Source organism: Nipponia nippon, unplaced genomic scaffold (genome assembly GCF_047370975.1).
Source record: "Nipponia nippon isolate SJK-2023a ecotype South Korea unplaced genomic scaffold, ASM4737097v1 scaffold_4, whole genome shotgun sequence".
NCBI lineage: Eukaryota > Metazoa > Chordata > Aves > Pelecaniformes > Threskiornithidae > Nipponia > Nipponia nippon.
In genome coordinates, this window is record NW_028262358.1 from 71,187,211 (window position 1) to 71,203,708 (window position 16,498).

The 16,498-nt window shown below is 42.2% G+C and overlaps 1 protein-coding gene across 3 annotated transcripts in view; it reads left to right on the forward strand.

Moving 5' to 3' along the window:
• Nucleotides 1-25: 25 nt before the first annotated feature.
• MCM9 (minichromosome maintenance 9 homologous recombination repair factor) overlaps nt 26-16,498 on the forward strand; it is a 49,011-nt gene continuing 32,538 nt past the window's right edge. The window contains exons 1-7 of one of the 3 annotated variants that reach the window (XM_087774624.1): nt 26-73; nt 862-1,178; nt 5,062-5,375; nt 6,901-6,982; nt 7,924-8,124; nt 10,619-10,744; nt 12,021-12,140. In XM_087774624.1, the coding sequence (XP_087630750.1) occupies nt 869-1,178; nt 5,062-5,375; nt 6,901-6,982; nt 7,924-8,124; nt 10,619-10,744; nt 12,021-12,140 (1,153 nt within the window). In that variant the 5' untranslated portion in view covers nt 26-73; nt 862-868. Of the gene's footprint in view, nt 74-667; nt 791-846; nt 1,179-5,061; nt 5,376-6,900; nt 6,983-7,923; nt 8,125-10,618; nt 10,745-12,020; nt 12,141-16,498 lie in introns of those variants that run through there. The other 2 variants (XM_087774625.1, XM_009460847.2) reach the window with 2 other exon arrangements.

Sequence of the window (16,498 nt, forward strand, 5' to 3'; positions counted from 1 at the left end):
CCTGCCGGGTGAGGGAGCTGCGGCGGCGGCGGGAGCTCGGCGGGAGGGGCGGCGGCGGCGGCCGGCGCTGCAGGTACTGGAGCGGCCGCGCACACACGCTCCGGCGGAGCCCGCGGTGCGGGCGCTGGGAGCGCACCCGCGGCTCCCGCCGCCCGGAGGCGAGGCGGGACGGGACGCGCCTGGGGCAGCGCTCCGCAGGCGGGCGGCCGAGGCGGCGCGCTGCGGCCGGGCCCACCCCCGCCTCGCCGCGCAGCGCCCGCCCGGCCGCGCCGCGTTCAAAACTTGCCGCGCTGGCAGCGGCTGGGGCGGGAGCGGGAGGCCTGGCCCCGCGCTGCGGAGAGCCCCGCGGCCGGGGTGGAGCGGGGTGGGACAAGCGGCCGCCGCCTCCCCTCATCCCCCGCCAAGCGAGCGAAGGAGCGGGTCGCCGGGCGGTTTCACTTTCTGGCATTAACGGGGGCCCCCCTGCGGCCCCGAGCGGGCGGCCGTGAGGAGCGGAGAGCCCGCCGCGGGGATGACTGACTGACTGACTGACCGCTGGGGGGCGGGACGGGGGTGACTGACAGGCGTGGGGCGGGGCTGATTGGCTGGCTGGGGCGGGGCGGGGCGGTTGGTTGGCGGGAGCCGTCTGTGAGAGGCGGCGGGCGGCGCGTGGCGGCGCGTGGCGGCGCGAGCTCGGTGGCGGGTCGGGGCGCGTTGTAACGGGGGGCCGTTGCCCAAACTCCTGAGCCGTGCAGGCGCCAGCCGCGCCCTGCTTTCGCCTGGCTCCGTGGTGAGCTTTTCCCCGTGAAAAGTAAGTTTTCCGATTGGCGCCTGACCTTGCGGGAACGCCTGGATTTGTAACGGCTTTATGCCCGCATGTAGGCGCAGCATGGTGCTGAGCGTGGATCAGGTGAACCTCATCGGGCAGGTGTTCGAGTCCTACGTGCTGGAGCACCACAGGGACGACATCCTGGGCATCCTGAGGGAGGCTGATGACGAGGCGCACTATCCCGTTGTCGTCGACGCCTTGACGCTCTTTGAGACCAACATGGAGATCGGGGAGTATTTCAACGCCTTCCCCAGCGAGGTCCTCCCCATTTTCGACAGCGCGCTGCGCCGGGCTGCCCTGGCAGTGCTGCAGGCCGCCGCGGCCCCGCCGCAGCTCAGCATGAAGCAGAACCTCCATGCCAGGGTCTCGGGTGAGTGGCGGGGTGGGGGCAGCAGCGAAGTGTCCCGGGGGCATCTCCTGGTCAGCATTGCTGAATTCCCTCAAACTGTTGGGGGTTGAGGGAAGGAGCAAGTTTAATTCCTGCCATTTCAGTGCTTAAACCAATAGCAAATGTCTGGTGCGTATTAAACAGAAAAGAACACATGCAAACACATGGAGTTATGTGGACCAACCCAGAAACAAGCTGTGGCCATCCCTGGTGGCGTGTGTGCAACAGCTGGAGTTTGTTGCTGTGTCAGAACTTTCACCAAAAGCCTTTCTGTGGCAAAAAGACGCCTCAAATGAGCAGCTGGTCTTGCATTATTTCTCTTGTTAGCCAGAAGGTCTAAAGACAAAAAAAAAAAAATTTAGGGGAAGATACGTAGTTTTTAGATTTTCTTGCAGGTTGACTTCCTTACCATGTCACTTGGTTCATGGTCTTTATTGGCTCCAGCCATCTCCCAGAAGAGGCAAAGTCTAAATTTTGAGTTGTCTTGCTTGTAATAATTTAATCTGAAAGTGTCAAATTTTATGCTTAACTAATTGTTATAAAATTACTTGTTATAAAATTGGAATGAACTGTTGGAAGGCATGATCATTAATAGAGGATTTTGTCCTTTTTTTTCACTACAAGTTGATATGCCGTTATTACTAGGAAATTTTTAGTAGCTTTGAGGTGTGGTAAGTGTGGAGTGCAGGTTCTGGGGTTAAAATGGCTGTTTTGCCTGTTGTAGTGAACTGGGTCAGTGGTGGCACAGTCCCTTCTGGTCATTACTGATTGTAACTATTTGCAGCTGTCTACCTGCAAAGCCAAGAGCTGGTGATGTGTGTTTCCCTCCGCTGCCCGTGTTGATGTGGTTTATGATCACTCAGTCTTTTGGCAGCTTGAACTTAGATGAATCACAATTGTTAAATAGACTTATGTTTTGTCCTAGTAAGTGTCATTTAAAATATTGTCATTAAAATACATACATCAGGAATACAATTAGCCTGTGGCTCTCATAACGCTATTTTTTCAAGGTTTTTAGGGGGAAAAAAAAAAGGCTTGCTACCTATTTAGGTGTTACAGAGATGAGCATGTGGTGTAAAAGGCTGGCCTCTGTGTTGTACTAAAATTTGAAATGTCAGGCATTTCCCTGTACCTGTAAAAGTTGGGAGTGAATTAAAACTTTCCCCCTAGTGTTCTAGGATGCATTTGCATCATTCAGGGCTTCAGCATGAAAGCAGAGTTATTTCTACTCCAAGAATGATTATTTTATAAGCTACCAGGAAGTATTAGAAGGAGTGAAGCAAGAGGCAGATGATCGCTGCATGAGTAGCGGTGTCTTTAAGACATTCCTGCTCCTGTTATCGGCCTGTTGCTGGAGCTGACCATTCCTCCCACAGTGATGTTTTGTCTGAATATTCCCTAATCAGCCTCAGGCAAAATTAGCCACGTTTGATCAAATAGTTTTAATAACTGATAAAAGCAAGTCTGACTGATCATTGATGGAAAGAGTTAGTTGTCAAGACTCACAAATTACTCCATCACTAAACAGGAGGGAAACTGATGAAGAGCAGGGGGTGGTTATCCCTGCGTGGTCCAGCTGGATCAAAAGAACATCTGTCCATGTAGTTTGGTTTATGTTCTGTACCACCGAAAGGCTGGCTGCTGAAGAAACAAAAGCAATAAGCTAAATGATCTGTGGACTTTTTTCCACCCAAATTTTCCCATAATACTGTTACCTTTTAAGCGGATGCTGGGTTCTGATTACCTTCAGGACTCTCATCTTGGAGTGCTGCTTCCCGTTCCCATATCAGATGGGAATGAGGAGAAGGTGGTGCACCCTTCTTGGTGGGAGCGGCAGGTGACTACCTGGAACAGGGCTGAGGGGATCTACGTGTCAGGCTTGGACTGAAGTGAGGAAAAATGTTTTTGCTTATGCTAGGTACAAAAATGCGATCTTTTCACGCTCATACCAATATGGACAGGGCATCTAGGAGTTCAAAGAAGGACTTGGGGAGTGTGAATATGCAGTGATTAATAATGGACGATTACCCCAGGTTCACTGAAGAAAGTAAAAGTTCTTTATCTGAATTTTAGCATTGTAGGAATTTGATTGTATAACTTCTCCTTTTGCTACAAATCCATTAAAAGATTTTTTTCCTCACTTACTGTTAGCCTGAGCGCCTCTCTGTCTGTTACTGATGGCCCAGCTGCTTCTAACAGTTCAGTTTTACATGTTATTAATAATATAGTAAAGCTGATTCAAAAAGGCACATACTCAAATAAAGAGTTTGTCAAGCAGTCTAATATGATCAGAATGAACGCTCTTTTTTTCCCCATCCAGACTCTTGTCTCTTCAATATTCACAGAGATGATCATATCATATATCCTGACAACAGTGCTGCAGCTCTCTCTAGTGTAAGATGGGTTGTATTTTGCAAAGGTTGTTGAGCTGCACCAATATTGAGGTGCAAAAAAAGATGCCAGACCAGTGGGAAAAATAATGGATTTTATCGTTTTTTTGCCTGAACTGAATAGGATTGCAAACCTGTGGGAGAAAAAGAAATTTCAACAAGTTTGGTAGAATATGTAAATAGCTTTCTTACAGGCAACCAGAAAAATTTGTTTGCAGTTCTACATAATACTTTATTTCTTTTCCAGATTATTCAATTCCTTTCTACTTTACTTTTTTCTTTTTACTTTATTCTTTTACCTTTTAAAATTAGCTTAATATTTAAAAGTATTTTCTTTAAACAAAAGCAAAAGGTCAAACACTTTGCTTAAAAGCATCAAAACAGAATGTTTCAGCAAGTGTTTGGTTTTGAAAACACTGAAATAAATATACAATGTCTCTTTTTTAGCAGCCAAAGCTGCTAAGAAGATTTTACCTAAAGGCACAAATAGTTTTGGTCTCCTTAGAATCATCATTTTCCAGCAGGTTTATTATTTTATGTCTCTGTTTCCTAGCTCTATTTTAAGGGCAGGTAATTTCTTTGTAAGTTGATAATTATTAGTATCTTGTAGTTCATATACTAACTTCTGAAGAGGCAATATTTTGATGCTGTCCTCAGGTGTGTATTTCAGAGGCCATTTATTTTTATAAAGACCTTGTAGGCTGTTGAGGTAGATGGGTCTTTCTGAGGATTTCAGCCACTGCGGTGCTAAGTGATGGCCATACAGGCGAACACTGGAGCGGGATCAGTATGCCACAGAACTGGCTGTTGGGGTGGAATTAAAGGAGAGCAAGTGCCACAAAAGTGTTCTGTCACTATTCATTTGAATGTGCAAGTGAATTTGCATTCGTTATGTTCATAACCCCTTTATATTCTTTTTATGCCATCTTCCTTGTGCTTGGGGTTTACTGGTATGCAATGTGGATTTAAGGTCAAATGCTCACAGACTATGAATTTTAAATTTGCTTAGACTTGAGAATTCACACAAGATTAGGAGTTACACTTGTTTAAATGTGGGAATAACATTGAACCACAATTAAGTAGCATAACTAAAATTTTGTAATTCAGATGAGCCAGTTGTAGAATAAATGGCATTTGCCAAAAGACCATTTCAATTAATAAATAGATCTGAGAACATCAGGATCTATTTTCATGAATGGAAACTGCTCATGAATATTCAGCCCTTGGCAAGAGCAGGAGAGTAAAATGGCAACATTTTCTGTTAGTGCTCAGTGTCTGATGTTTTTCACTATCTGAGACCAGTGAATCAGATCTATGGTACAACAGATGAATTGTTGAATCACATTTACAAAACAGTAATAACAATGGCTACTGTTAATATGTCTGGCATTTTTTCTAGTCTTTCTGTTTAACTGCATTGTAAGTTCATATTTTATATGCATAGCCTTATGCTGCACATATTTTTTGTTTAACAGGTTTGCCTGTTTGCCCAGAGCTGACTCGAGAGCACATTCCTAAAACCAGGGATGTGGGTCACTTTTTGTCTGTCACTGGGACTGTCATACGTACCAGTTTGGTGAAAGTTTTGGAGTTTGAACGGAGTTATATCTGCAATAAGTGCAAACACGTGTTTGTCGTCAAGGCTGACTTTGAACAGTACTATGCGTTCTGTCGTCCATCAGCCTGTCTTAATGAAGAAGGCTGCAAATCAACCAACTTCACGTGTCTGTCTGGAACAACCTCTTCTACCTGCTGCAGAGACTATCAAGAAATCAAAATTCAGGAACAGGTAAAAAAAAAAAAGATGGAGGAAAAGGGAGGGTATTAAGGTATAGATGTCTCAAGTACAAAAAAAATCAACTTCCCAAAGAAGGCGTTTGGAGGCTTAATTTCCTGCTGTAATAACGTAACTCTGGTAATTTTAGTGAAACTGTTCATGCTTACATCAGAATTAAGTTGTTGATTAGACTTCCATTATTAGGTAACTCCATTCCAGATCGTACAAAACACCCAGGATCAGTGCATAGGTTAAATTTCCATGCTGAATCCTTATAACACCAAGTTTGCGTTGTTTCTCTAAGGACTGAAGCTAGCCCAATGATGGCCAAGGCCAGCTGTAGCGGTGCAGTGTGGTCAGTACATGGTGTCTACAAATGTCTGTTCCTTTCAGCCAATACTGAATTCAACAATTATTGAATATGTGCTCCTCACAGAATTTACATTCGTTTTTCTGAAGGTGGTCCTGTGTGGAAGTACAGCTAAGCTGGAGGAGTGAGAAAATATCAGGCCTTTTTTTTACGGTAGCGCATAACTAAGACAAAACTGGCACAAGAAAATCTATGCTGTATGAAAACTGAGAGTAAGTAGGGTAGGTTGCAGGCAATGTTTCTGTGTTTATCTATATGTTCAGTGACTTTTTCATAAATCTTTTCTAAGATCTCTTCAGTTGTTTCAGGGTTTTGATGTTATAAATTAAGAGTGTAGTGGTGCCAATCTACACACAAGATGTATGAAAACAGAAATGTATGAAATTAGAAATGAAGCTCTTTAAAGTTCAGAATAGCAAAAAAGTAAGGGAATAAAACTATTTCTAGGAAATAAGCCCTATATTGCATGTTATGATTGTTTCTGACATATGGTTTCTATAACATTTTTTTTGTTTTACTGTGACACACAGATCTCTGTGATGGGAAGGATTTTTAGCAGCATGGGCTTATTAAACACAGTAAAGTTAAACCGGGAATGAATTTCACTCATGTTTCCTACCGAGTTCTGCAAGTAACTGTGTATGTGCCACCAGTACTGACAGTGATGTGAACTGCCTGTGGCCATTCAGATGATATACAAGGATGAATTAACCTTCCTAGGCACTAGAGAGTGAATAAATCTAGAATTCTAGCATGTATGACCTGTGCTGCAGAATGAAAAGGTACTTCTGATTGTTGTTCTCGTGCAGTGGAGATTCTAAAAACTATTGCAAGCTTTAAGTATAAATGGAAAGGTTGCTGGCTGGAAATAGACCGTGACAGGATTGCATACACTTTGCCCTGGAGAAAAGAAAAAGAATTACAGGAGTTACTGGCACATTTGTCAATATGCATTTGTCTGGTTGTGTGCAATTTGTTTTTTCCTGTTGTTGATGTAATCCTTGACACATAGGCAGCACTGGCATGTTTACTGTGTAAGTTTTGCGTGAAAAAGCAAGGACTGACCTCAGTTCCAGGAAAGGAATGTCGGTCCTTAAGCCAGAGCAGCTGTAAATGGCTTTTGAAAGGTGCTGTTCTTAAGAAGTGCTTTTCCTTCCTGTCTCCTAGGTTCAAAGACTGTCTGTTGGAAGCATCCCTCGTTGCATGGTGGTTGTTCTGGAAGATGACTTGGTGGACAGTTGCAAATCTGGTGAGGATACAGTGTATATCACATGTTTGTACCACAAGCGTTTTTATTTTTCCATTTGAGACTAATCTTTGCTGAGTAGGCTATCAATGTTGAGGGCTTGTTGAATGAGGTACCTTCCTCTGTCGTGTTGCTGTTTCAGCTTGGGCATTAGCATGGCAGTTGAAGACTATTCTAGAAAATGTCGTACATCCCCATGTTACATCTTGACTGTTTGACAGATCAGTTTCAATAAGTAATGTGTTGTGACATAGAGAAAGTATATTAAATCTTGTTAGCATGGGAAGACCAAACCTCTTGAGGGAACTGGTCCACACCGTCACACAGCGTGTGGTGCCCCTCGGTAGGCTGGGAGAGCTAGGTAACCCAACCTCCTGTCTAAGGAGCGCTACAGGTGGAAAAAGCTCCTTGGCATTCAAAAAAGAAGGTAATTGGCAGGAGGATGTATGAAGAATGGACTAAAAATTCTCAGATAGGCACATCCCCATAAGAAATTAATTTCTGGTTGTACCTTCTAAGAAGAACACTGTGTTCTGAGAATGTTAAGGAGTGATTCTGGAATTCATCACAAAAGTTACCAGAAGTCAAATAAGTTTTGACTAAATTTTTTGTATAGTAAATCTAATTGAAAGAAGAGCTTCTACAGTTTACCGTGAATTCCTCTTTCCTAAAAGAGGAAACAAGCAGAGATATACCTTTAAGAATTCACCTACCTTAAACAGAAGTGGAAAGACATAGCAACTTCCTACCACAGACATAAGCAATCTACCTAATGTTTCTTTTAGACTTCCAGTTAGTGCAGGAGGTTTGCTTTTTGTTGGTGTGTTTTTTTAACCTTATTAACTGTAACACAGGGTTTCAATTGCATTATTATGCATTACAGCTGACACATCTACATATCTCAAGTCAGATGTTATTTTACTAATTTTTGTTATTACCACCAGGAGATGACGTCACAGTGTATGGAGTGGTAATGCAGAGGTGGAAACCTTTCCGCGAGGATGCACGCTGTGACTTGGAGCTTGTTCTGAAAGCCAACTACATTAAAGTAAACAATGAGCAGCTAGCAGGGGTTGTAATTGATGAAGAAGTCCGCAAGGAATTTGAAGACTTCTGGGAAAAGCATAGGAATGATCCCTTAGCAGGTTAGTAGTTGAAAGCTTTTAAGTAGAACACATGTTGGGATATAGATGAAATCAGGAGTGAAAGTACAGTGGCTGAACACATTGTTCCCCCATTATCCTATCCCACCACATGTTCCTCCAAAAATATACTTTTTCCAGTACAGGAATATGAAATTCTTACTTTAGTATTACTGGGAAAAAGTACCAAACATACTGCATTGACCTTCCTTCTTTTGAACTTTCTAGTCAAGTGTTTCGTGGAACATTTATTAACAAGAGATGAGAGATAATATAAGTACCAGGAGAAAAAAGAAAAGCGTTTTATAATCAAGAAAGAAAAAGCATACCTCTCAGAAGAAATAGTGCGGGCCAGATCTGCTTTTAGTCAGCATAGCTGTTGACTCTGGGGTGAGAGATCTGACTCGCTGTCTTTGCATTTCAAATTAAGCTGTGAATCTTTACCACAGAGCTTAGCACATCTCATCTTTCACCTACCTCTTTGATGCCTAGACCCTTGATTTAGGTGCTGTGGAACCTCCTATCAAATGTGCAGAGAGTCTCCCAATCCACAGTGGCTTCCAGAACAGCCAGAGTGTTTAGTGCACTGGCTCCTAAACTTACCATGGTCTGCAGTGAACCACCTAGGAATTAGCAGGAGTTGTGTCTAGAACTCGGTCCTTCTCCATAGTCTGAGTGCCTCCTCCTGAACTCCAGGGAAGCTCAATGGACTCTTTAGGATTTCTGTCACTGAACTGTCTCAGGGTAACACTATGTCCTTTAAAACCCTGCAAAGGGCTTAGTCTTTTTCTTCTTAAAAAACAAACAGGAGGAAAAGCAGGTGGGAATGTTGCCCATGTCAGCTTAAAAATTAGAGCGCTCACATGAGAAATTGGAGATCTTGTCAATGGCAGAGATTCTTCAGAACTGCATTTCCGGGAAAGCAATTTAATTGCTAGCCTCCTGCTGTTGGGAACAAGAACATTTCTTCCTCCTGCTGTTTGGAATTAGAACATTTCTTATCACCCTGGTTAGAACTGTTCAGGAAGTAATTCAGCATCCTCTTTGAAGGTCCCATTTAGTCTTTCATTCTCAGGACAATTTTTGGAAACCTGCAGGGGAGCAATGTGGCTTTATGCAATATTACCCATTCAGAATAAATGAATTAATATGAAGTGGCTACAAAAAAATTGAGGTGGAAATTGGAAGGACACTGACTGCCCAAGATGTTTGTCTCAGGCCGTTTGTCTGAATTTGAGTCCCCTCAGGTGAGGGCAGAGAGCAAATTTGACTAAGGAGTCTAAGGTATAGGCCATTTCACAAGAGGATGTATGTACATTTACTGTTTTTCAAGAGATAATGGTAGTTACTACTGCATTTTATGTCAGTCAATTCCTGATGCTGTCTTTGGTGTCCTGAAAAAGTCTACCATGGCAGGCGTCTGAGGACTTATGCAGGTGACTTTATTTCTCTGAATACTCTCTAGAAAGAAGCATAACTGCTGAGCTGCTTAGCACTGACAAGACAAATGAATCTGAGGTCAAACAGAGGCAACTGTGGAGTTAAATCTTGAGTTATGCTATGGCTGACCAAAGTTTTTAAAATTTCATTTTTGGACAAAAATGTGTTAATTCCCTCGGAAGACCTCCACAAGGAACACATATGCCTCAAGTCATCTATTAGGTGCCTACATATTTTACCAGTACCATGTAGCTGCATCTAAACTTAAAACATAAGAACTCAAAATTGGTCACTCTGTTTTATTCCCTAGCAGTGGGAGTAATGTATGGCATTAAACCTGTGATCCCTTATATGCTGTTACTATCAGAGTCTCAAAGGACAGAATTAATTCCGTTACACATCTTTCAAGTCAACAACATTATCATAGCAGATTGAAATATTCTGTTGCTGGAAAGGGACTATGGTAGGGAGAGGAGAGGGTCAAAGGAGACCCTTGACAGAGAAGGGTCAAAGGAGAAGGAGATTCAAGACAACCATGAGAAAATGAACCACGCTATGGGTGCATAAGTTTAGGGCAAAATACTTCAAGCGTTAGATGTTTTCTTAAATGTACAGCACACCAGTTTTGAAGAGGATATTTTGAGGTCTGGAAACTTTTAAGTTTTATTCTTCAGAGCCCCTATACTTTAATCTGCGAAACAAAAGAATCTGCATCATGGCATTTCATTAGTGCCTTTTGTCATGATATCCCAACCATACATTCCTTAAATTGCGGTAGGATCGGCTTTGCTGCTTGTGACCGTGGAAGACTTAACTTCTTTATAATGAAGGAAGTTTGGATCAAACAACTGCTTTGGGTCCCATTTAAAAAATAAAATAATAATAAAAAAAAATCTCCTCCCTGCCCTGTTCTCCTTGTTCAGGAAGCAGACCCAAATTATTCGTGAATGTACATAGGACTGTGGACATAGGACAATTATTTGTCAGGACATAGGAGTCCATGGGAAAACCAAGTTTTACTCTTAGGCCTGAGTGCCATTTTTTGTTCCTGTTCTAGGGAGGAATGAAATTTTGGCTAGCTTATGTCCTCAAGTTTTTGGATTGTACCTGGTGAAGTTGGCTGTAGCCATGGTGCTTGCTGGTGGTGTACAGAGGACTGATGCTACTGGAACTCGAATCAGAGGTTAGTATTGTTTCTTACAGTATCACGTCCTTTCTAACAGTTGTTCCCATCCCTGTCTTCACCCACATCCTTCCCCCCTCCAAAATCAAACCAGTAAGGTTTCAGAAGCATAATGATCCCATTTTCTTGAGTGAGAGCAATTTTTGATTAATGCTGAGTATTCTTCCAGAATCTCAGACAAATAAAGTGGGTGTCTAGACTTCCTCTTTTTATTTTCATTTTGCCCAAATCAAACACAGTAAAAGCAGGCATTCAGGATTCCATTAGGTAGAATATAAAGGCAGTTGTTTTAGATAAAACATAAACTCACTTTTTATTGTATAAGTGATGTTTTGAAATGATTTCTAGTAGGATATCCCCAGCAGTATTTGGCATCAAAGGATGGAATATTAATGTTTCCTTAATGTGGATCACTATGGTACATTGAAAGGAAAAATTAAAGGATTCATTTTGCTTCCTAATGCCAGACTTTTGCATCTGTGATTGTCAGCACATCTCACTTAGGTCTGTTACTGTAAGTTATCTGCCTGCTGATTCTCCTTCTGTTGTTATTAGATGGCAAATATGCCATGTGCCAGGTGGTACACAGGTCATAATCTGTGTAGGTCATAATAATTCTAAAATAATATGTGTGTATCTACAAATACAGGATTTTCTTAATGCTTGTGTAGCTAAATAAGGTTATAGACTTTATATTTGAAGTTGTATTAATGTTTTGTAGCAGACCATGAAATAATTTTAGAGCACTTCAGTGAGATTGTAGCAGCCAAATTATTTACTTCTGTTATTGCATTGTTTTGATATTACTAAATTGTGTAACTGTTGGCAATGTAACAGAATTAGTTAAGAAAAACAACTTGCTGATTTTATTAGTCCTTTTCACAATAATTTAAGTAACTGAATAGTGGAATGATAACTAAACCCTGGTATCCTTCTGCTTCATGTTCAAGAGTGAGCTGAGTCTGAGGAATAATTATTCTAAAATGTAAGAACTCACATTACAGGAAGTATGTCAAATACCTGCTAATACTTTTAAAATATTTCATTGTAAATTATTTGGTTTGGGTACAGCGATATGACTGTAAAGCGACATGCTTTTATTAAACAATGTATTTATCACACCCAATAAATAGTGCAGTCTTAAACAGAATTGTAATGTACGTGTAGTACTAAACGTTAAGTGAATAATGAGAAGTATTATTTAATTCAGAGCATTTTGTGTATATCTTTCTCTGTGTATGAACCATCTACTCCTACATCACCATTTTCCCCCAAGGTGAATCGCATCTTTTGTTGGTTGGAGACCCAGGTACGGGGAAATCTCAGTTTCTCAAGTATGCAGTAAAGATTATACCACGGTCTGTGCTCACTGCAGGCATTGGATCTACAAGTGCAGGTATGTGCTTCTTCAGCTGGAATGCTTTACTTTTTTTCACTGCAGTATGTTTATATAGAGGCCTTCTATATATATGAGCATATGTGCTCCAGTTGTATGAGCACAGTTGAAGCAAAGAACTGTTGTGGAGGCATATGAGGCTTGACATGACTCTCTGCAGACGGGCAGTCCTGCCCCTTCTTCTGTATCAGTGTGGCAGTGTGACCAGCTTCTAACAGGGAACCTTACAAGCCTCATCCAGAGGGACCTGTCACTGCTTTGCTAGCAGAGGATGATCTGGACCTGTATTTTTAGTGTTCTTCCCAGCCATGACAAATCTGACATCTTTCCAGAGCTCAGACTGTGTGATGGGCTAGCATCATTTGGTTTCTCCTGAACAGATACTCTCCTCTCTTCTGTTCTTTTATATGTTCTGGCTGGGTCCCAGTTTGATTTCTGCTTACTTTCTGGAAATTCACCCCTGTGCTGAGGAATTATTTCTGACTCATAAAGATTGTTTCAAGATGGTTTCAGAGAGGAAGCTTTTTTTTTGTTGTTGTTGTTGTTGTTGTTAAATTTAGGCATGTCCCAGCTGGCACTGAATGCCAGGTATCTTTACAAACTCTTCTGGGGACAATGTACAGGGTCAGATTACCTCTGCAAATGACTTTATTTGAACAAATGAGTATATTACTAGTACATTGAAAATTGCAAAATAATTAGGGACAAACCCCAGTGCCTCAGCTAGCACGTGTAACTTGAATGTTTCTCTGATAGTGCTGCTTTTTGTTTTATGTCTGGGAAACAGCATTATTTATGCATGGGAAAACCAGAGAATAAATCTTTCCCAGTTCTGTAGCTATGTGTACATGTGTATACTGGGTCTTCCGTAGCTGTGAAAGTGGAACGTGATGTTGAACATGCACACTCTTGTGTGCAGGGAACTTGTTACAACACACATATGCCTCTGGTTTTCCAGTCAAACTGTTGACAAATAGGTCTGGAGGGAAGCCAGAGAGAACATTTTGGCTCAGCATAACCTTTTCTCCACCTTTTGTTCCGTGTTAAGAACTGAGAACAGGCTGGATAATTTAAATTTTGCTAGGGGACTGAGAGTGACCTGGAGTGAAATTTTGCCATGCATTTCAATGTGACCTTGCCCACTTTTGTCAGTAGTAATCTCTCTGTGTCAGCTGCTCTTGGCCTCTGATGTTGCTGTTGCCTTCTTCACCACATCTCCCTCCTGTGCTTCATTTTCCGTATGATCTGGTTTCCAGCTCAGCCATGATAGCTAGGTTCAAAGACATTTCCCTGAAAACCAGTATTGCAGTTTACAAGCTTACTGTGGTATGTGTGCCATAGAATCAGCTGTAATGATGTGTGGAGATGGAGTTTCATCTTATGAAAGGATTGTCTTGGGTCTTTAGATCATCTACATTTCACTTAAATATTCCTTATATTTTAAAAAGCTTCTCCCTCTCCCTGCCTCCCCCCTTCCTGAAATCTGACAGCAGGCGCATCAAATTTCCACCTTAAAATTCTTTAGGACCCTTATCACAAGTGAAACTTCAGTCCCTAGCAAGAAATCTTATTAACTCTAGTTTAATTCCAGGGAACATTTCCGTGGCTAGAACTGCTGGACTAAAGCATTCATTTCTAGCCCAGGAGTTTGGATGTAGTTTGAATTATTTTCTTTGCCTTCCCTGTGCAAGGAGTGTCTTACTTATGAATATGTTTATAACTGTACCTAACATTGATTTTGTCAACTTGCTCTTCGTGCAGAAGCTCCAAATGATGAGTTTAGAGAACTATTAAATTGTTTTACTTTCCTTGTCGTAATTGCCTACTTCAAATTACCAGTTTCTACTTTCTCATGAGAGTCCTAATACACATTTTTTTCCCTCCAGTGTACAAAGACTAAATCCATAAGTTCTACTTCCAAGTAGTTCCTTGCTTTATATAAAAAGCAGTCTGGATTGCAGTTTAATTGCTGGCTCTGGGATTACAGTCCACACAGGCTGAAAGACACACCTGAGATTTGGCAAACCCTGGAGAAGCGCTAAAAGCTGTCTTACATTTGGATTCCTCTTTTAGAGAAAACTGCCGATATCTAACCAACCTTTGGTAAGATCTTGTGCATCAACACGTCTTGTACCCTTTACCCATCTGGTACATTTTTAGGACATGAGCTGTTTATCAACTGCAGAATTAGAATTCTGCTTCCAAAACTGTCTATCCTATCAGTTTTCCCTGGTTTTCTGTACCAGCATTTATTGGTACCAGGACAGCATATTAGATCATTAACATTCTCCTTGTGCCAAAATTCCCTTTCTTTCCTGCTCTGCCTTAGGTATCGTGTGCTTTGAGATCCAGTATGATCCTTTGGAGCCCTGCGGTGTCATGTGCCTGCTGTAGCCCATTACCACATCCAGACCTAACTGGAATTGCCTCACAGAATTTCAAAAAACAGCGACCTAACTCTGCAGCTTGATTTGCTGTTGGGCCTCTGCTCTTTCAAACAGGTTACTGCCTCCCCCAGTGCTTTTTAAACAAAGTCTGCTTCAAACAAAGTCTGCTGATGTGCTTCATCAGATAGGTTTTGCCTGATTCAGAAAGTTTGGCCCAGGCTAACACCCTGCTTTCTTGTTCTAGTGAATTGGTATGGAAGATCTTCATCTTTCTTATCTCGCCAACAGGCTCAAGTTGACCACTTGCTGCAAACAGCCCTTACAAATGACCAGTAATTTATCCTCTGCACTCTCTAGACAGTGTTTCTGAGTTTACTCGTTTTATTAGGTTGCCTTTCTTGCAAACACTTAGTAGAGATTTTCTGTTAAGAGTTCTCTGCAGGTTTATGACTTTTATGAGGAACAGGGGCTTGTTCCTCCCACATCTTTTTAATGAAAGTTGGCAGCCAGAAGGCCAGCCCACGTTCAACAACTCAGTGGCAAAAATTTCTTTGACCGCTACAGGACTTTCTGATTTGTAAATAAAAGCCGGGGGAACCATCTGTCCTACTGTCTGGTTCTGTCTACACAGTGTTTAGTTGTTTGTAAAGGCCTGGTTCATTCTCCCCCCCCAGCCTCTCATCTGAGAATGACAGGGAGTCATTCAGATGATACCTTTAATTTTTATAAACTGATACATAGTTTTCCAGAAAAAAAGAGACTTAATGAGGTTTAACAAATTCTCTCTGTTGGTTTCCACCCTGCCACTGAGTTTAACCAACTGTTTTGCAGTCCCCAGAGCCGTAGTGCTGCTTGTGCATAATTGGATGAGATAATCACTAGTAAGAAAATATTTCACTTTCCCCTGGAGCTTGAGATCTGCAGCGATTGACTGAGTGGTGTGTTTGACTCCATAGGAACAGGAACCAACACATGCCTGCTGCTGCTGGGTCTGGAGCTCATGGACACCTGGGCCAGAGGCATTCTGCTGCTTCCTGGTGCATATCTGGCTGTTCAGATTTCTGTAAAGTTTTGTTTGGTATTGTGTCCCTCCACAGATGGACTGCTTAAAGAATTTTGTGAACTGTATTTAGAACAGCTTGTCTAAAAATCTGGGAGACTATCAGCTGTTTCTCCAGCTCTCCAGTTCTGTACAATATGCCTTCCTGAGCTGTGAAATGCAGCCTTCTGGCCTCTCCTCTTGCAGCCTCTACAGAGCTTTGAGTACTGCCTTTTTGCTGACATTTTGCAACATGTAACATTGTCTATATCATGCCAACAGCTGTTAGCTAGTCTGCTTTTTTCCTTTTGATTGAAGGCAACCAACTCAAGGGGAAACAACCATTTTTCTTTTTCATAGTAAGCCTCTCCCTGCTAGGCAGGCTTCACGTGCCAACAGTTGTCTCTCTTCTGAGCTGTTGGGAACCAATTCAAAGTGGCTGACATGAGCCATCCAGCTATGGTTATCAATAGAGTGTGTCATGTCAGTATCCTGAGGTACGCAAGACACTGAAACTGGAGACATTTTTCCCTGTTTGTAGATTCCCAAACTGTGCCTGGGCATTCCCTAGTTGATGCAGGTCAAGGCACTGCCAGGGAACATGCTAACAGTTTACTACAGTGGATCCATACCCTGGCCCTGATCAGGTTATTAACAGAGATGCAGCCTTTAGGCCACTCTTTTCGGATGAATGAATTTTGAAGTTCTGATCAAACCTCATCAGAGATATGCCATATCTGTAACAATGTCTCATCTCTTGCAGATCCTTAAATTCCCTTAATTTCCTCTCAATAATGTTGCTCCAAGATGGCTTTGTCCTAAGACAGTGTTTACCTTGACTACCTGCATGCAAAAGATTATTTAGCCAAGTGTGTCTTCAGAAGGTTTGGCCTGTTCATACATCCGTATCTGAAGACCTGTAGTTAGGACGG